This window comes from Balearica regulorum, chromosome Z (genome assembly GCF_011004875.1).
Source record: "Balearica regulorum gibbericeps isolate bBalReg1 chromosome Z, bBalReg1.pri, whole genome shotgun sequence".
Taxonomy (NCBI): Eukaryota; Metazoa; Chordata; class Aves; order Gruiformes; family Gruidae; genus Balearica; species Balearica regulorum.
In genome coordinates, this window is record NC_046220.1 from 34993095 (window position 1) to 35013667 (window position 20573).

The window sequence follows — 20573 nt, forward strand, 5'->3', positions numbered from 1 at the left end:
ATGAAAGAGAAATTCTAAGAGGAGCAAGATGATTCCAGATGGATGCTTTGCCTTGTTGACTTTATCACTGAACACTGACTGAGAAAGCAGTATATTACCCAGATTTGTTAACTATGTTAATCATAGGAAAGACAGAACTCCATTGTGACCAATTACAGTCTTGCTGTTCCTACAAAACAGTGGGGGAAGGAGGAGAGTGTCATGCTCAGGTATTCACAGTGATCAAGTTGGGTACCTCCCACTGGTGTTCATGTTTGTATTTCTGCTTTGTGGGAAACATCAGGTTTTGCATGTGAAATGATGGACGGATTTAGAGCTGCTCTAAGTCAGACCATTTCAGTCATTTGTTGCTGAGTGCTTCGTGCTTCTGCTGAACTCTCAGAAAATGGGAGAAATGTCCCAGAGCATGCACAGAATGAGATATTCACTGCTCCTCCTTCTGGAAGTGGTCCAGATTAATGAACTGAAGCCTGTGGAGGATGCAGGAAACCTCAGACACCAGCAGAGGGGCTTCCAACCACCCTTCTTTTCTGCTATGGAAGGGATCAGAGCTGGTGCTGGGCAGATGTTGTTGCAGTCTACAACAGGTGATGACAGAGTTTCTCAGAGACCAGGGAAACTGAAAGGTAGAGGAGAGATTCTCTTGCTGGCTGATATACTGTTGTACACAGACAGCAAAGAAACACAGAAGAGATGTAGGCAGGAAACCAATTTCCACTGTTGTCGAGATTTGCTGTGGCTGGGACACCTTTTGCCATCCATTATATCTCGCTGACAGTAGAAAGTGAAGGACATCGTCTCAGTCCAGGTGGTCCCTCATAAACATGAAATGTCTTATAAGTGTGAGAGACCCCAGATTGGATGCTGTGCCTACCTTTGGTTATGGTACTTGTAGAGGGCACAGGGACAGTGTTTTCTCAGTGTTTTCAAATTCTTCTCCTCCTATATGTTCTAAAGAACAGAACTAGGTGTTTGAAAAGTAAAACTGTTCTTTCTTTTAATAAAGAAAAAGCATCCAAGACTCATGGCTTGGGAAAAGCACCAGTGATCACAGGGCATGAAACTGTAAGAGCTGCTGCAAATGAGAATTTCTGTTTCATAGAAGAGACTGAACAGGGTCCTGGCACCAGCAAGGTACTGGGCAGGACCATGAAAGGTATGGGGGAAAAAGCACTGCACAAAATCAGAAAGAGTCAAAGTAAAGCGAAGTGGCAGCAGCTGAGAACATACAGGCAGATAGCAGAAAACGTAACAGGAGATTAATCTCATTTTCTCTCTCTAGTCAGAACCACTAATGCTTTATGCTCATAACTTAAAACAATCTGTAACTCCTGGAGGTGGCAAAGCACCACATTGCTTCCTTGTTTTAGTCATTTGCAGCCTTGCTGTATGACTAACTACAAGAAATCACCCCAAGCATCTGCTGCAAACGTACTTACTCACAGCATAAAACCTTCATTATTACTGAAATAATGTAGGCATGATAAAGCATGGCAAGGAGGGGACACAGCTGAAAATAAGTCATGATAGTAGAGCCCTAAGCAGCAAATAAGTGTTGTGGTTTTTAAAGAAGCAAGCAGAGGAGCTCAGTAAAAGAAGACAGAGAGAAATGCAGTTTTGTAACCTGGAGGTGAAGATAACTTAATTTTTATTGTGCACTATTTGATATGTCCAGCCAAGGTGTCAAGCATCATGTGGATGTTAATCATAGGAGGTGACAGTTCTTCATATTCATGAGCTCCATGTTCCCTTTTCAAACACCCTCTGCACATGCTAGCTTTCAGGTGTTCCACACTTTCTCCTATAAAACTCATTTTAGAGTAAAATACAGATTCTTGATCCAAACCCAATGGTGTTATTTTGGAGATAGCTGGAAGGAAACAATGATTTGCAGCAATCTGGAGTTTTTTGGGCATGGAAAAAAAATCAGAAATTATTAAGTGTTTCTCCCGTGCAAGGGGATGCCTTGAATTTGCAGGTGTAAAAAGTATTTATGGGAGAAACAAATCATCTGACTGGCCTGAGAGGTCTGAACATTTCATTTCAAGATTTGGCTTTTGGGCAGAAGCATGCTGTATCTGCTTTGACCACGTACGTTGAAAGTGATACTTCCCCAGAGCGCTGGCTGGGGAGGAGGGAGAGCGGCCAGCTCAGAGCTTGTTGCAGCGTGTCACCCTGTTCTCACAGCGATGAGACGGCAGCACAGAAAACCAGAGGTGAGTGCAAGGTAGATGTAGGTGGGTGGAGGAGGGACCCCACAACCTGTGTCTCACTGCAGAATGGAACAAGAGGTGAACCTGCTGCTTACTAAGGGTGGGGGCTTGATGGTGTTTTCTTAAAAACAAAACATCTCATGCTGGAAGCAGCTGGGATCACAGACGGAGAGGGAAAAGTGGGGACATCTACAAACTTTTCAGTGCCATGTGGCCCTGAATGTTTTCCCCCTCTGGAGGGGATATTGCAGGCAGGGAGAAGAGTCAGGAAGCTGATTATGCTCATAACTGTGTTGCCTCAATTTTCCAGAGCAATGGGTTTTGGCCATGTCTGACTTTAAGATGGGCTGTGGATTGATCTGTCTTTCTGAAAAAGTAGCTGGTTTTGGTAGTAACTAAACATTACTTTAGGAGCTGAATTTTTTTAAGCCCAAACTAGCAGCTTATACTGAGACTTTGATTTTTGAAGACATTCCTACAGCAGTGAAAGATGAATGGGATTCTGGTCACTGCTTCGTCAGGTACCACTAGATGTGGGTAAACATGACCACCAGCTGCGTAATCTTAAGGAGGCTCTAGTCAAAGGATAGTCTTGAAAGGGAAGAGTTACAGTTAGGAATCTGTCTTGACTTAGGGGAACTTGTTCCTTAGTCACTTCTTAATGCATTATTTCCTAGCTTTTATTACTACATTGCTTTCAAATGGAAAACACAGTTTAATGAATCCGGTCAGGGATATGGAGATTGTAAACAGGGAGGCACAGTGCTCTTTAAAAAAAAGAATTCAGGCGTATGTCTGTTGCTGGAGGAACTCATCCTTTCTTCAGAGACAGTCATAAAACCATTACCAAAACCAGATCTGATATCCAGTACTATTTACATGAATCACATTGTCTTTATAGAAATAAAAAAAGCCCTTCCAGTTTAGATCTAAATGCCTCAAATGTAGTTCTCAGATGAATTACCTAAGCCTTTAGTTTCAATGGCCAGGACCTGAGCTTGTACAAAAGCGCTAATTGAAATAACAGTATTTGTTTAAATTTGATTTGATCACTGAACCAGGAAATCAACACAGTGGGACATGGATATCTCTTCTTACATAAAGCACTAGACTGAGTGTAATGGTGTTATGTGGTAGGGGCAGGAAGGTGCATGAAATCCCCATGAAATTACTGGCATTTGTAGTGTGAGACAAACCTGTGCATAATTGCATAGGGATTTTTTTGCAGAAAGAACAATTGTCACATACCTGAGCTGTATTACACAGCCTTTTACCCAGTGATTAGTGCACTCAGATCAGAAATTTCACATGTGTAACACATTTGGAGTTCTCTGCATTTCTGTATATCCTTTCCTCAAGTAACGAACTCCAGCTGTCTACTTACATAGACTCTTGATAGAAGTATTTTTAAAGGAGAAATTAAAAGTAAGTCAAATCATGAGCGCAGCCAGACACACTTCCTGTGAGGCATGATTAAGCTATACTAGGAAAGGTAAGTTTAGGACACAGCTGCTGCTCTATAGTCATGATCTGAAAGTCTTTTAGGAGCTAAACTCTAGAGATTTTAAGCACCAGGAGGGACCTCCAGGACCCTGGAGTGAGACAAGTCTTGTTCACACAGTCGTCTTGGCTTGGATTCTGGCCAAACTGTTGTGTTTGTAGATGTCATGGGACTTTAATGTTGTTGATCTAAATGGCTGAGTTGGTTTCTGTTGCTATAGGTAGTTAATGTTTTAAACAGAAACAGAGTCATCTTTTGCTTTGGTTCACAGACTTCTCCTTTCTTTGGCATCACAGATGAGTTTGGAGAAGGGCAGAATTCAACTTTTGAAAGATTGCAGTGCCTTGCTTTGCACAAATGCATGCTGTTGAAAACTCGACTTTGGAAATACCTTGTTTCCCCACAAAGGGACACTCCTGGAGAAGGATAGGAACAGACATGCTGCTGGGCAAGGAGTAGCTAGTTACTGATGTGAATGCAAGCGCCAAGAAAGCTGATTGAGAGCAGGGGGCAAATGCAGCAAGCCAGGCTGTCCAACTGGAACATTTCTTGGCACAGAAAGGGGCTGGCTCACTGTGGAAAGGAAAGCTCTACCCATCACCCTGCAGTGTAGAGGGCCAGCAGGCTCCTGGTGCTCAAAGGTATTGAGCAGCCTGCTGCTGATTTCTAGGCCAAGCTTTGTCACTTGGTCTTTACAGAAAAGAAGTTGGCTTGTTTTTAATATATATTAACACAGCAGTCAGCAGGCTACATAGAAATGGGAATCCATCATGTGGGGAAGTTGCACCTGTGGAATAAGAGGCTTTGCTCTGGGCAGATTTACAAACAGAGAGATAATGCAGAGGACATAAAGAGGAAGGGGAACAGTAGCTGGTATCCCACTGGAGGAAGCGTTGAAAGATGAAGCAGCACAAGAAAACTGCAAGGTCACAAAGTACAGCAGCCTCCAAGTGCAAGAAAAGTCCCTTCCATTAGAGAAATAAGCAAACCTATCAGGAGATAGGCATGGCTAAGCCAGGAACTCATGGTGAAGCTTCAGTCCAGGAGAAGGGGGAGATGCAGAAAGCAGGGACAGGCTGCAAAAGGAAAATTTGGAAACATTACCTGGGCATTAAGGTTGGTGTTAGGAATGTTAAAGCTCAGGAGGTTTGTCATCAGGGAGTCAAGGGCAACAGGAAGAGTTTCTACCACTACACAAACAGTAAAAAGCTGAATAAGGAAAATGTGGGCTTGCTGCCGAATGGGGAGGATGACAGTAGCCACAGGATTGTTTTAGACATCCCTCATCTGGATACCTGAAGTCAGTCTCCAGGGTGTTACAAAGCATCCATGTGCAAGGATTATTCTTCTACAGTGTTTCACAGTATAAAATTTGTCTAATGAACAGACGAAAGAAGCAGACTCTGTTTGACCTACATGGTAACTTCGAGAGGTGCATTTCTAATACATTTGATATGCTCTAATTGTTTAGGCATTAGGAAAAATCTTGCAACAATACATTCTGTCATACTCATGACAGCATACTCATAAGAAGAGGCTCCCTTAGCATCTTCTTGATGTTGTGATCCAAAAGGGGTGAAGAGATGTGAAAGGTCCTAGTAGTTGAGCCAATATTCACCTGGAGAAGGGGGACTTGATGCAACAGGGCTCCTCAACAGCACTGCCCTTCACCCTCCTGATACGTGATGTTCACATAGCTATGCTGTGATAAGTGGAAATGAATCTGTTATTACAGCAGCATCAAAATCTGTAATAATGCTTAACTATTCATAGCTTTTCTTAGTACAAATCTTACCTTCTGTGATAGGGGACTGTATCAGTAGAAACTGGTCTGGTTAAAGCTAGTGGACTGGGCATAGGCAAGTGCATCCCTTTACTAATTACAAATGGCTTTGGTTATGTATTGCACAAAGCAAAATTATGTGAAGATTGGTCCAAGATGCCTTGTATCTCCTCCCTACACACAAAGTTTCTGTTAAAATTGAATCTGCCTCTATGGAGTCCTAGGTATAGAGGGAGATTTTGTTAGTTTTTTGGAAGCTCCTACGTGACTCAGAGGCAAGAGTCCTGCTGATTTTCAATAAGATGTCCAAGTTATTTGGAGGCTTTCTGAAACTTGCCTATGGGCATTGTTGCCCTTACTGTTGCATAGTCACCCTCCCTCCCCAGAGTTAAGGGCTGAGGTTTAATCCTTGAAGCTAGATAACAAGGTTGTTTAAGTAAATGCTCTTTTGTGCTCTTCATGGTGTAACTTGTGTGAGGCTTTAATTATACAATGGTGAGGTGCAACTTCCATCAGCACCTAGATACATTGTTGAACTTTTATTTCTACTGTCTGGAATGTGTACTTTAGTCATGATTTGTACACACAGATAGACCTTAGCTCATGAAATGGTAATTAAACAGGTTCTGAGTTTTCCTGCAATATTCAAACTTCTTTGTTTTGTAAACCAGAACAGGTTTGTTTTCTCTACCCTGCTATGAGGTCAGGGAATAATGTTTTCTCCAGTTCACAGTTGAGAAACTGCGGCCACATGAGATCAAGGTAAAGGGATGTTCCTATGAAAACAAAGGATGTAACAATGTCTGTCTGGCCCACGTTGCCCAGATGATAATCTGTCCCACAGTTTTCAGCACGTTAAAAATGGTCCAGTGATATATTTGAATTTTGACACTGTAGTATCCTGAGTTGCTCTTGGGGTAGAGAGAAGAGGAGGAGAAGGGGGCAGGCGGCAAAGAGATGCATAATAGCAGGGAGGGCAAGTGAAGTGGAAGAAGAAAGGTGAATTTTCTCCAGCCAGCAGCACTGAGATCTTCAAAAGCTCTCTGTGCACACAGCTTCATCCAAAGTGCTGTTGAAGGGCCTTTATGGACAAACTCAATGAATCCAGAACCAAGGCTGAGTGCTATTCCAGTCTGCCACTCGTGACTGTGCACTGGTGGTGTTGGCTTTATGCTTTGCCTACCCAAACGTCCACGTTGTCTCTTGATTCTGTGTCCCCTCAATCCTTGCAGTTACCAGTTTATTTGATATTGCCGGAGCCTTTTTGTATCTCTTATGTAGGCTCTTTTGATACATGCAAACAGTAAAGCTCAGACAGACATTTACTCCTGACATTGCTGAAATGCAAAACTATAGTAACAAAAAGAGTCAGTCCTCAAATAGGCTATGGACAGTTCCTGAGAAGCATCATACATTGTGCACAGAGCAGAGAAAATCAACTTACCTATTAGTGGGACTGAGTCAGAAGTTGCAGGCATGATCTCAGCCACCAGCAGCATGAATACTGTCAGGGAAAGCAGGACAGTGATACCTGCAGGGAGTGAACATGGAGGGGAAGGATGAGAAACATGAACTCTGCAGCTGCTCCTCTGAAGTCAGTGCTGTCAAATATAACCTTGTCCTGGTCTGTGGCTAAGCCAAACCCATGACTTCATGTCTGTCAGTGCAGATGAGAACTTCCACAATACAAGAGCATTTCTGGAGGCAACTTTATCTGCTGTCTTTTCACTTTTCTCAGTTACATCCAAACCCTTGCTCCTCCTAAAGTAACGGAGAAATGTATCCTGTCAAGTGAAATGAAGCTTCCAGAACTAGTAAACTGCATTGCTTTTCCAAAACATAGCACAAGCAAAGCCCAGATGGTCATTAAGGCCTAGGAGAGACTTGCACAGACATGAGTCTGTTTTTTGACTATTGCATATTATATAACACCCTCCAAAGAGCTTCAGCCTGTTTTAAAAGAAGCTCTTTATTTGTTCTATCTGAAAGACTGCTGCTAAACCTAACTGCTCTGGTACTGAGAAATCACAAGGTCAAAGCATGAAAGTTATCTACTATTTTTGTGTCAACATTGTACTTCAACTCAAATAACTCTCTTCCTTATCTCCATCCTATCTTTCACAGACAGCAATTGTATCCCCCATAGCCTGGGTTTTACTTCTTGTAAGACAGGCCGCTCAGATCCCTGAATGTTCTACTAACACTGAGGGCACTTCATATGATTTAAAGGTCTCTGCCTTGATCAGACTTTTAAGGTCTCGCCCGGGCCAGTCTTGTGTATTTCCATCTCTCCCCTGTCTTCTCTTGGAAGCACCCCTCCTGTCTTTATCGACACACACAACAGTAAATCTTATTTAGCCCTTCCTTGGCTGTCACTGCTTCGCCTTCATGGGGGACTCATGGCTTGGTGGTTTGGGAGCTGAACTTGGAAGGTGAAAATCCAATGCCCGGCTGCTGCTGCTGCTCACAACCCTTCACTCTCTGTGTCTTTGTATGTCCTATCTGACAAACACAGTTAATCAGCTGTGAAATGCATTGAGACGTACTGAAGAACAGAACAACAGGGATGACACAGTACTATCACTACTACCTGTGCCAGCGACAAGTTCTGCCCCATCCCAGGGTAAAACCCAAAAGATTCTAGAAGTGTTTAGCATAAGATGTGTGAATGCCTTACAGAAAGCTGTTACTCTGCTTTCTGCTACCAAACAAATGTTTCTATTGCTCCTTCAGGGAAATCTTTATTCATCAAGAACCATGCAGTATTTATTTTCCATTTTATAGCAAGTGCTTATGAAAGAAATTCATTCTTTAGCACTTTTACCTAAAGAAATCTTCTCCCCTGAATCAGCTGGCAAAAGGAAAACAAGCAGTGCCAAGCCAGATATAAGAACACAGGGAATGAGTAGGTTCAAGCCGTAGTAGAGGGTGCGTCGGCGCATGGTGATGGTGTACGTCACATCTGGGTATGGTTCCTTACAGCATTCATAGTATATCTCATTCCTCTTTCCTGGGACACCTGCAGAGAGGGAGAGAGCAGTGGGGAGATGTGCAGGACTCCAGGGTATCCCCGTGGAATGGGCCAAGAACTGATGGTTTATGAGCCAATGTGTGGCTCCTCCACTACACATTGTGCCTTGAAGTGTGCTTCGAAGTGTCCTGTGGCAATTGATAAAGGAGAAAAGACACCCCCAAATCAGTTACCAGCAAAAGTAATCTTCTAACTCTTGTGGCCAATGATGCACGTATGGTTGTATAGATTAAAGGGGACAAAGGGCAACGTGCCACAGTTCAATGTTGTTTGAAAGCTGAAATACATCACTACAGGATTAAATGAGCCAAGGCAACTCCTAGTGTGTCAGTGTCTTCAGCAATGTCTGAGGCAACAGTTCAAGATGTCTGCTGTTCCTAGTCCACCTTCTGTGTTTTCAAGGGTTTATTTTCATGCCTTCTGAGTCATTAGAACCTGGCTTAGCCAAGAAAGTTCATCTAGGCCAGATTAAAATGGTTCTGAGCATCCCAACCTCAACAAGGAGAGATTTGCAAGCAGTGACCAAAGATTAACTCAGTAAAATGTGCATTCTAACTTCCTGCATTCCAGGGAATGGTGACAAACAGCTGATGTCATGTCCGCTAGCCCATGCAGCAGATTTTTCTGTGCAACAAGTGCCACCAATTCTTATTTTCCCATCATTCTTTTATACACATTTGCTTTGTTTTGTCAGGAAAAACAAACAGGATGTGGCTTAATGTAAAAAAAAAAAAAAAAGTGTCAAGTTAAAGTCTGCAGATCTGAAGGTTAGGCAACATAGTTGTTCAACATAGCTGTACTGCAGGGCTGGCCATGGTGACTTAGCCAACTGACTGAGAGACTAGAATCTCACTCAGACTGTCTCAGATGCTGTGTGGCAGGGACTGCAGCAGTGCAAAAAATGTCAGGGGAGCTGGAAGAACTCAGCATCTTGTAGCTTACATGCCACTGTTGCTCACCTCTTTTTTGTTTCTGTGCACACAACAGAAGATGTGATAATGTGTATGTTTTGGCAAGAGCGTGGCAAAGCCATGGCCATGGCTTGCCTGAGTTGTTACTTAATGCTCTTGCTGTATGATGAGATAAGGGCCTGTTTGGTCCACCCCTGGCCGGGGTTGAAGGCAGATAAGCCACAGGCCAGTCTCTTAATCAGATATGCAAAGTTGTTAGACAGAAATAACGACTGAAAGGAGCACTGGAAAGTCAGGAGTGCTCTGAAATGGACAGACTTTAGGAGGACTTCCCTACAGAGTCCTTCAGCTTCTCATGAAACTGAGTACCAATTACGTTTCTTACTGTGTTATCTCTCAGATGCCCTGAATGGTAAAACTACTGCATGCAGTTGGTCAGTGAGTTATTTCCTCGTTTGCGTATCCAGACTAGAAGATGAAATGTCCCTTCTGCAAGCTCTCCTTAGGGTGGTCTAAGCTCTATCAATTTCCATAGCGTTGCTTCTGACTTATGGCTACATAAATGAGATCAGAATAACTCACTAGGAGTTTACTCCAAATAACTAGTTCTGGGCATAGATTGCTCTTAAAAATACAGGGATCTTCCAAAGCACAGAAGGGAAGAGAGACATACTGAACTGCAGTTATTTGCAGTTATTATGAACTGCTAGACACTTTGATGGTTTTCTGGGTGAGAGACATTAATCTCTGTAACAGCTCATTCCAGTTTTGCTGAAATAGTGTTTTTTACAGCAATCAGTTTTTGGCTGATGTGTTAGAGTAGATGCGACAGTAGTGTTCCATGCATCTACATGAGACATATCTAAGTTTTGTACTGACAAGCTACACAGATGCACCAGGACCCATAGATTTCATTTACCTACTCAGTTGCAGGCATGGCTTCAGAACACAGTGTTTTCAGACACAGTTCGATGAATGCATCTGAAAGGTTGTCTCTGATTTGTGATTTTTTTTCCTTTTTTTTTTTCTGCCTCTTACATAGAAACTTTTAATATCTGTATTTCATGTCCCAGTGAGATTGATCATTTCCATATATTTGGGGTTTGCCTTTGAAAATTAGACTAGTGAAATTTGTTAGGCCAGCCTATTTACCCACTAAATCCCATTCGCCATTTGAGATGTAGTTGGACATATCAGCCTCAAGCATCTGCAGGTCAATCAACCAGCCACTGTGAGTCCAGGAGCCAAACTTCAAATCACACTTCTGCACATCAAAGGGGAACCAGCGGACATCAATGTAACACGTGCTCTTCAAAATGCCTGTGGATAGAAATCAGTCAGAATCAGGTATGTGCAGGATGCAATTCATTTCTACCCTTATCTGTCCAATCAATTGTGAGCAACTTTCTTCTTCAGAAGTCTGTGTGATGCAGTCATGGGGTAACCAAACAAGCAGCGCAGATGGAAGATGCCATCACTCCCTTGCTGCGGCACCACTGAAGATCCCTCTCTCTTTCACTGCATCCTTGAGGTAGGTTGCTCAGGACACTCTGGCCACCCAGGAGCAGCCCAGCCTGTCTCCTAGTGCTGGCTGGCCCCAGCAGATCACAGGCAGTGTTGCAGGGCCTGACAGGAGCACAGAGTACATAGAAGCCCACACACTGTGGCTGAAAGTACTGTGACAAGCTCTTTGAAAGGAGTTCCTTGACAGGCCCTGGTTAGACCCACTGTCCCTTGAAAAAGCATTGTTATGCTAAACCTTGCTCTGTGCTGGCCTTTGTCTTCTGTATGTTAGCTTGGGCCTTGAATTTTACTCTGGTTGTGACTAGTCCACTGTGATTATTTCATGTGACATTTTAAACAGTTTAGGAGATTAATACTTGTATATTGTTGCAAACTAATTATTTCTTTTTTAAAATTTTTTTTGGTTATTCAGCTGAGAGAAGAAAAAATGCTCCAAACTTTCCTCTTGGGACCACATCTGTGGCTGTGGGACTTCCCCAGCCATCCAGCAGCATGTAGAGCTTACAGAGTGGGGAAGATGATCTACACAGCCTGCATCACTGGCAGCTGGTGGCAAAGCACAGAGGTCATCCCTGCAAACCCTCACCCCTGTGAACCTGTGGCCATACCTCACCAGCTCACTGCGTGCTGGCCAGTTCAGACACACTGTGTGAAGGGGAGGCAGCTTCTGCATCATTGAAAAATCATCTCCAACACTGCAGTTAACCTACTTGTTTGCAGTAATTGTTCCTGTGTGCACCCTAAAACACCAGCTACTGTGAGTCCCAGCTCTAGAGTCACCTAACTGATCAGAGTTTGGTGTTGTGCAGTAAGTTCTTGAGCCATTTCTTTTGAAGATAAAATCTTGAAAACAGAGGTCCTGCTGCTGCAAATGCTGAGGGCATTGTGGCTTAACCATGTGTGCAAGACTATGTCCCTCCAGAAACACTGCTGCCCCGGGGGTGGCTGGGTTCCCTTCATTTGTCCGTTTATGTTCTAGGAGGTCTGACTCCCACCGTCATGGCCATTTTTGGATGGGCTACATGGAGGCTCTTCTTCCAGTGTCTCCTGAATCTTGGTGCTGCTCCTTTGCTTAACAGCATACAGCTGTCCCCTTCTTGTCCTTTCTTTCTCCTCCTCCACCTATCTTTTATCTCTAAAGGAGAGCAGCAGTGAGTACAGCCTCCTCTCAGAGTCATGGGAAATAAAACTTTCATGAAGCTTTGGAAACATGACCTTTTCCACTCTTCGATGTTTTCCAGTGTCTTGATTAATTTCGCTGCTTCTGTGAGCCCTTGTTGCCAGTCAGTAGGCTGATTATCAACCTTTTCCTTCTAAAATTTTGCAAAGAAGTTTGGCATCAGTTAAATCCGTGTAACAAAGGATTTCCTGTGCTTTATACAACGAATTACCATTATTACTTTTTCTCTCTTTATTCTTTCCTTGAGTTTTTAAGTAACTAATTCTTCACCATAGAGTTTGTAGCTCACCAAGAGATGAGCAGGTCACCAGATCTGCCCACATAGGCACCCTCTGCATCATCTCCCTACCTGGAGGCATGGAGAAGACTCTGCTCTAGATCATGCCAATTTTATTCTCTCCCTGGAGAGCAACCTTACCCATGGGCCTGGCCCAGTAAAACCACAGGGATGCTTTAAGGGGTCTCAGGGGTAGGGATCAACAGAGGACCAGCTGCCAGGGCAGACCCACTTGTTCCCTGGTGGGCCCCATGGACATGCCTGAGGTCAGTCTGCCAGCAGCTACGACGCAAAATTTGGGCATTTCTTGTCCACCACAGTGAGCAACTGTGGGGAGAAACCTGTGTATTTGCTGGTAGGTCCTGGCTGCTGGGACCTACATGAATGGCACTACAAATGGAAAGCAGGCTGAGTCTCAGGTCTGACTGGCTGAGACCAGCCTGAGTGTGCATTTTCGCCTGGAGTTGTAGCCTCAGCCTGGCAGGGACGACTTCACTGCAGAGGGAGTGCTGCTCGCAGGGTCTCCTGCGGTCACATGCCTCTCCATTCTCAAGAAAGAGCTAAATGGATTACACATGAAACATGATACGGGAGTCCACACCACTTTGCTTTAGATGATGCTTCAGCTGGGCCTCTGAATGTTCTAAGCAAACTGCTCAGGAGAGTGATGTATTGATTTGTGGAATCAATAAGTGAAAATACACCACTAAAAACCAATCTGAATTATTTCAGTGGGTCTGCCCCATAATTATACACCTTGCAAAATTTCCACAAACTGCTTCTAAACACCTTGGTTTCATTCATGAAGGAAAACTGCTTTTACTTATTCAAAGCTACGCATTGGCTTAAAGCAAACAAAGGCTCTCTGTGCCTTACCTGGAGGAATATATTGGCAGGATCCAGAGTAATTCACCAGCACATTTGTGTGAAATGTTGCATCAAATCTTTCATCTGCACTATAACACAGTATAAACAAAACAAAGAAAAAGCAAGCTGAAGTTTGAGTTAAGATGTAGTAATTGTCAACATAAAAATAATCTTTTTGGTTGAATTTAATGCACAGAATGTCTGAATTAAGGTCCTATGCCTGGGTGAAGAGCCCACCCTCAATCAGTATCTCGACTTCTCATAGACACTGTTGGCTGCACCCAGGCATGTTGGTTGCATGCTGCAACATCCTTGAAAAAGTAAGAGGCAGACTTGTTGGGTGTCTCTGAGAAAAGACAGAAACAAAAGGAGCAAAAGTGGCACAGTAGCTGTATCCAAAAACCGGACAGCTGGGAGGATGAGGCTTTTCTGGGGCTGCTGTCAGAATTAGGCAGCTCACAGTATAAATCAAATTATCTGTTACCCAGATACCTGTTGAAAGAGTAATGGTGGCCTGAAGCAACAATTTTGCAGTCTCATAGGATGCAGAGGGACCAAGGTTTGCTTCAAGCCATGGAGGAAGGCAGCAGGAGGAAGCTGGTTTAGATTTGGAGCTTATAGGAGGACAGTCACTGAGACTCTGAGAGTGAAAACCAGGTGAAAGGGACCAAGAATTAGGTCTGGATTCCAGCAATTCCTAAGAGGGTCTCTTGGGAAGATATTAACTACAGAGGGTTGCCCTGGCTGATGCTGTAGAGCCTTGCCTGCCATGGCTATGTGCAGGTCTATGTTGCCTGACTAACCCATCTCACACACCCTGTCTTACAACCAGATGTGGAAATTTCAGACCCTCCATTCCTTCTCTGACCTGCTTTTTATTCATGTCCAAGTCCACACTCCTCCATATTGTCCCCAGCACAAAACAAAGGGGATAAAATTGAAAAGGTTAAGTGTAGAATGAGCGATAATTATCAAAAGACATAAAAGGCAGCAAGAAAGGTTGTTATAAATGCAAGGAAACAAGGAAAAGACAAAGGATCAGATAGATCCATTACATGCTGTGAAAGAAAAGGAAACAACAGGGTGCAGAGAGCTGCAGTATCCTGCACCCACTGCACTTCGCTCTTCACAAACTGTGGCTCACCACAATTAATTGTCACACAGTGGCAGGAGTCCAAGGCAGAATCAGGGAGGAACAGGTTAAAGAATTGTAGATAAGACAGATTCAGGGCTGATGAAATTTACTCTTCACAACTGAAGGGACTGGCCGAAATACTCTCTGAAGCATTAACAATTATCTGTGAGAGCTTGTGCAGAACAGGGGAGGGCTGAATTAGGAAAGATCAAAGAGAATTCTGATTTTTTTTTTTTTTAAAGGTGAAATTACAGACACATCAGCCTAATTTAAAAAATAATGAGGTGAAAACAGCTGGCACAGATTTGTCAAGGGCCAACTGCATCAAATCAATCTAATTTTCTTGCTACCTAACTGAGTAAGAGGAGGTAGGTGATACATCTGAACTTCAGAAAGCCTTTGCCATATCATGTTCTTATAAATGAACTACAGTAATATGGACAAGGCTATATACCTCCTTTTTAGACACTGGAAGGGAATAGAGAGACCCTATATAAGGAGTAAAGCTGAAGTAAAGAACACTTAAAAAATCCAGGTCACTCCAAGCCTCCTTCAGATATCGTATAGTGAGGGCTTGGAATGGAAAATAGATCTTGGTGAACTGGGGAAACCAAAAGAATGAAATTCAGTCTGGATGATTAGCAAGTATTACCTTAAAAAACTGTTAGTGGAAATCTAGTAAGACAGTAGGGCTGAAGTACAACATCTGGGCTTTGTGACAGATAAAAAAATAAGTCCAAAACTAAGATGTTAGTAAGAACAAACCCAAAATCCCCTCCTCCTGGAAAACACTAAGGAAACATCTGTCTAGAGAGCTTCCACTCCATTCAACACTGCAGAAGTGCTGGCTAGAGAGCTGGATTCAGCTCTGGAAGAGGAAAAACAGATCAGAGAGTGTTCAGAGGGGGAAAGGAATGATGGAGAGATTTATAAAATATGAGTGATGAGGAAAGTGAGAAGAAAATCCATTTAGTTCAGGCAGGAACACTAGGGCAGAGACATGATAATAATTTTCTTGGAGAGCCATGGTAATTATAAGGAGAATATGGATTGTTTTCTCTCTGCATTCACTGGGAAAAGGTAAAGAAGGCACCTGCAGAGCTACAGCAAGGAAGACTTAGACTGGCCATTAGAAAAATCTAGTAGCTGATGCTTGTTTGCTTTTATCGTTACTGTTTCAAGAGTAAAAGCCAAATCCCCAGATGGCAAAAGCCCCAGAATATCAGTGAAGCGTGGCTGATTTCCAGCATCTAATGCTCTAGTTCTAGGCTCCCACCAGCCGTTGAGCATCTTGCTTACCTGTTATACAGAAGAATGTCTGGTACCCAGATCTGGTCGGCTGGAAATCGCAAGTTCTGCACCCCTGGGTATTCATACTGATCCCAAGACAAGTAAACATCAACCCAGTACTGTTGGCAAATACATACATCAGATTATATGAGCTGGTAAAAGTCTTCTAAGTCGTCTGGAGTATTATAGGAACAGAATGGATTTTGCCAGTACCAATAGCAATAGTGTGATAATATTTTAATGCCTTGGCTTTAATTATTAAGAAAGGTTATCATATAGACTGAGGAATCCACAGTGTGATGATTGAATGCTGTGAGTTATATTTTAATTTAGTGTCTAACCTCTGCACCTTATGGCCTGAAGCCAGACATCCCAAACCTTTTCTGGTGGGCTGGCAGAAACACTGGCAGTAGGCACCGCCACGAGGCATGCTGATTCTGAGCTGAGGTGGTTTGAATAACTTGAGTATCATCAGTGGTACGTGGACCACGGTCTGAGAGTTCCTCTTTGGTAGAAAGAACTCAATCTGTTACAAAGGTTGGGTGATTCTTTTAATAACCACCTTGCTATGAGAGGCAGGCAAGTCAACTTTATATCCCAAGGGGTTGTTTCTGATCTCTTCTCCTCCACCCCAACACAAACAGTTAATTCAAGAAAGGTGCAGGCACAGCTTTTGCTCTGAACCTTGTGACTTACAGCAGAGCTTTATGGGAGACCTTCAAGGGAAACAGTTATCAGTGCTATAACTGAAGAACACCTCTGCAAGGGACAGGACACCCACAGGCTCTGTCCTAGCAATCCTGTAGTCCTATAGGTTGGTCTGGGTTTTTGCAATAGTGAACAACTCATTTCTGCTGCAAATCCCAGCAGGCAGCTGAAGAAGAAATAGCCTGTTCAGTTGCACCGATTAACATGAGATAGTGTTTGCCTGCTACAGTCAAAGCAGAATTAATTCAATCATTCAAATCTCCCACAGGCTTTGCCCTCCAGAGCTGCATCTTTACTGAGCGCAAGCCATGAAGGAGATCAGTTTACACACCATAAGAAAAGACCGTATCTCTCGCCGTACATGGCTAGCAGCAGACCTCACGGGAAACTCCCTCCCCCAAAGCCCTCAGTGAAGATCAGTTCTGCTTATCCTGCATGACTGGTGCAGGTCACTTCTCAGCTGAGGCAGGTTTCAGAAGAGGGAGGAGGAACATTTACAGATGAGGTTTGTAAAGTGCAAGGGATGGCAGCATTCCCACTCATGTGCCTGGGCACTGCCAGCAGCAAGGCAGCATGGGGTTGCTTGCAGTACCTGGCCACCCCACTACCCATCCTGAGCATCTCCATGTGGTCCAGCATGGCTGCATTACTTCTGTGTTTTAGGCAAGTGCTGGGGATCTTTGTGCCCTGCCCTCCACAGGGGCACCCCTGGCTCCCTGTTTTGGACAGAGGTAGGGATTTTTCCAGAAGCTGTGAATGCAGCGTGCCCAGGTCTCACTGGGTGTCTGGCTCCTTCACAAAAAGTCCCCATTGGAGAGGGCCTTGAACCCCTTGAAGAATCTCTCCTTCAGCTACAGTGGGACCCTAACTTTGGGCTTTTTGTTACTAGATCCCTACATCCACTGGCCTGACAACACAGTCAGTTTCACCATCCAAGGGTCAACAGGTCTGCCCAAAAGATTAATGCATTTCATTTTCAATCACAAAAGGAGCACTAGAGAAATTTCAAAGGACTCAAAATGCCTGCTTGTTTCACATTATAGACAGCAATAGACAGTTAAAAGACAGCAATCTTTCTTTTCAGCAAAGAAATCACATTCAATAGTTTGTTATTAGAAAAAGGTTTTTTTTCTTTATTGACACAAGTTACTCACCATCTGCAGCCAAGCATTTGTGATCAACACCTGATTCTTCTCATCCTTTGAACAAAAGGGCAAGGAAAGGGAAGAGAAGAAAAAAAAAGGATGAGACTCAAAGTACAGTGTGGAAGAGTTTCTGTTTCTTTTAGAAAACCCAGACTCTTGGGGAGTACTTTATGGAGTAGGCTGTGAGCTCAGTGAAAAACCACTGAACCGTATTACATGGCCCAGACAATAAGGCCTCTTTTCTATCTCTTAAACCTACAAACCTCCTGCATTTATCATAACTGACCAACAACAGAATTGAAAATGATAGATAATAACTCGTATTTTGCTGGGGACAATCAGACTGCTTACCAAGAGCACAATTTTTTCCTTCTAGCTAGTTGGTCAAAACAAGATGATTTCCAGTACCACACAGCATGCAGTAGTTGGAGAGACTTTATGTTGTATTTGCTGCCACTGCAAACCAATGGTGAAATGGTGCTGTACTGTTCCTTTGGAGTGTTGGCATTATGTAGCTTAGCTCAGGCTGAGAGGGAAGGAAGGGCTGGCCTTGGGTAAAAGCTAGCACATAACAAAAAAGACACAAATGCTGCCTGAGCAGGAGCTTATGCAACCCCTGCATGGAGCAGAAGTCCGTAGGTTCAGACACCTGCATGCACATGCCATGGGGAAGCAGCTCTGACTGACAGCAGAAACAAAGAAGCCCTCACCCAGCTGGTCTCCAAGTGCTTTGGGGAGCCCACAGGGTGGCCAGCTTGCTGCAGTCAGTCTGCAGGTGCTGGAGACCCTGCAATGGTACTGCCACAGCAAGGATGGGGAAGCAGGGCTGCAGAGTTACTGTGGTGCAGATACCCAGATCCACACCCCGGCCTGGCAGAGCTTCAAATACCACCACAGGCATGCCCTGCACTTCCCAGGAGCTGAGGCTGGGGTAGTCAGGGGGAGGTGTTTCTTCCCCCTCAGAGCATCACCTGTATTCAATCCTTACCTCTCCAGAGAAGACTCCAGGTTTGACTGAGGTGCATCCTGAAGCTTGCTATAGCTGGGGGAAGGCATGACCAATGCAGCCGTTCTCCAAGAAAGCCACATTCTTGGCCAAGAGGCATACCAGAAAGCAACAGTTTCCCCCTCTGATTCAGCTCAGCTCTCTTGAGCACATGTTGGAAGGCACAGCTATGGCCTGGCCCAGGTGACTCGCTTGCCTACAGCAAAGTGGAAATACCTTCAACCTGTTTTTTCCCAGATTGCCACCCTATCGTGCATTGACTTGACTCCCCTTCCTACAGATAAGTTGGGTCCCTGAAACACTACTGTTCTTTAATTAGAGGCAAAATTTTTGTTTGATTGTTTTCTTCCCATTCTTCCATAGCCAAGGAGAAACACAGAACTCATGCAGAGACCAGAGATTAGCTACATTACAAGGAAGATAAAGAGATGTCTGAAGGACAGATGTGTTTTAGCATCAGACAAAACTGATGTGAAACTCTACAGCAAACCCTGTGAGCGGCAGCCCATCATTTCTGGACTGCAGTGGTCAAACCTCAGGGTACAATGCAGAATTGTGGGAACGTGGAGGCACCAACAGGATGCAAACATTCATAGCAAGTATGCTGTAAGAACAGCCAGACAGGGAGCTTCACCAAGATGCAAGATGATGTGTTGGCCTAGCAAATTTGTCAGGAGAATTTCCACTATCTACCCACGGGTCCAGGCTCGGGCTCTCTCCTCATAAAGTTACTTCCCAGGCTCATGGTGAGTGCCATGTGGTGCCAGTGCCCACTTCCTCCGGATGGCTGAGCTATGTATTCATGTGTCTCTGTGTGCATTCATGCCCTAAGAAGCACATATGGTTGTCTTCAGTGTTTGGGGTGGGAGACTTTGCAATTGCAGACTGCTCTGGCAGGCATTTAAACCCTACAGTGCACCCTGGGCATGCAGGCCCTTTCTGCTCACGTCCTTAATGTACAGCATGAGTTCCTTATTGTAGAGGATGAGTTAGTGTGCACTTGTCATTGTCCTCCATGCCAAATGTCTATCTCACTACCATCTCTCCTCCTCCGCTTGAGTCCATGCCACTTCTACTCTTCGTTGGCACTTAACATCCAAACAGCCTGGTCTCTGAAACCACAAGGTAAACCACAGTCCTGAAGTAGTCTGGGCTTTTTGGTTCATACCGATCCTAAATTGTACATGGTTTGGTTTGGTTTGGTTGGGTTGGGTTTTTTGGTGGGTGGGGTTTTTTGTTTGGTTGGTTGGTTGGTTTGGGTTGGGTTTTTTTCCCCAATACTTATTGGCTAACAAGGTAGCAAAGCCAAAACTGCCTTACTCACTTTGGAAAAATATCAGTCTGCTCATGTCAAGCTACATTACATGTACTCTTTCCTCCCCTCCTTCCCTCCAAAACTACCCTCACAGTACATATCCAAAGAAACTGCCGAGAAGTGCCAGGAAAGATGTGAGCTGCTCAAAGGCAAACTGCATCATCTCACACTGCACTGCATCACTAGGCGTTTGCTTTCTTCTGTGAGTCCTCTGGGTTTACTTCTTGTGTGTCCCATGCAGGAACTGCAGGCTCCCAGGCTAATGCATGAAGCAGAACTGCCTGGAGAAGCCTCCTAATTACTGATTCCCCAGCACACAGGATACTGGGACACTGGCACTGCTGAACCCTTAGCATGAATCTTGTCTGTGTCATGATCTCCTCTTTTCTCTCACTTGGGTTGTTGGAGCTGCAGAAACCCCCAACCTAGAAAGGGAGATATCATTGATCTGGAGGATTCCTGATTGTGTTGACACCATGGGCAGAGTTATCCTCTGCAGCCAGGCTTCTGTCCCCAGGAAAAGCAAACTTCAGGCATGAAACAGGTCTTTGCCATAGTCCTGCATGCAAAACTGTCTATCACACTACCTCCTCTTCTGCTCCTCTTGAGACCCCTTAAGACCTGCCTAAACTGCTTCTGCTGCTGGGAGATGCCACACAAACATCAGCTGGGATTTTATATCATGTT

At 44.1% G+C, this 20573-nt stretch overlaps 1 protein-coding gene and 1 long non-coding RNA gene across 2 annotated transcripts in view; one reads left to right on the forward strand and one right to left on the reverse strand.

Moving 5' to 3' along the window:
- The window catches only part of LOC142599464 (uncharacterized), a 393830-nt gene that overhangs the window by 344229 nt on the left and 29028 nt on the right, over window positions 1–20573 (forward strand). The window lies entirely within an intron of this gene.
- LOC104637168 (neuronal acetylcholine receptor subunit alpha-7) overlaps window positions 1–20573 on the reverse strand; it is a 63200-nt gene that overhangs the window by 9930 nt on the left and 32697 nt on the right. Inside the window, exons 3-8 of the mRNA XM_075740194.1 lie at window positions 17575–17619; window positions 15722–15831; window positions 13297–13376; window positions 10592–10759; window positions 8322–8516; window positions 6942–7028 (exon numbers count right to left, since the gene is read on the reverse strand). Of these exons, the coding sequence (XP_075596309.1) occupies window positions 6942–7028; window positions 8322–8516; window positions 10592–10759; window positions 13297–13376; window positions 15722–15831; window positions 17575–17619 (685 nt within the window). The remainder of the gene's footprint in view (window positions 1–6941; window positions 7029–8321; window positions 8517–10591; window positions 10760–13296; window positions 13377–15721; window positions 15832–17574; window positions 17620–20573) is intronic.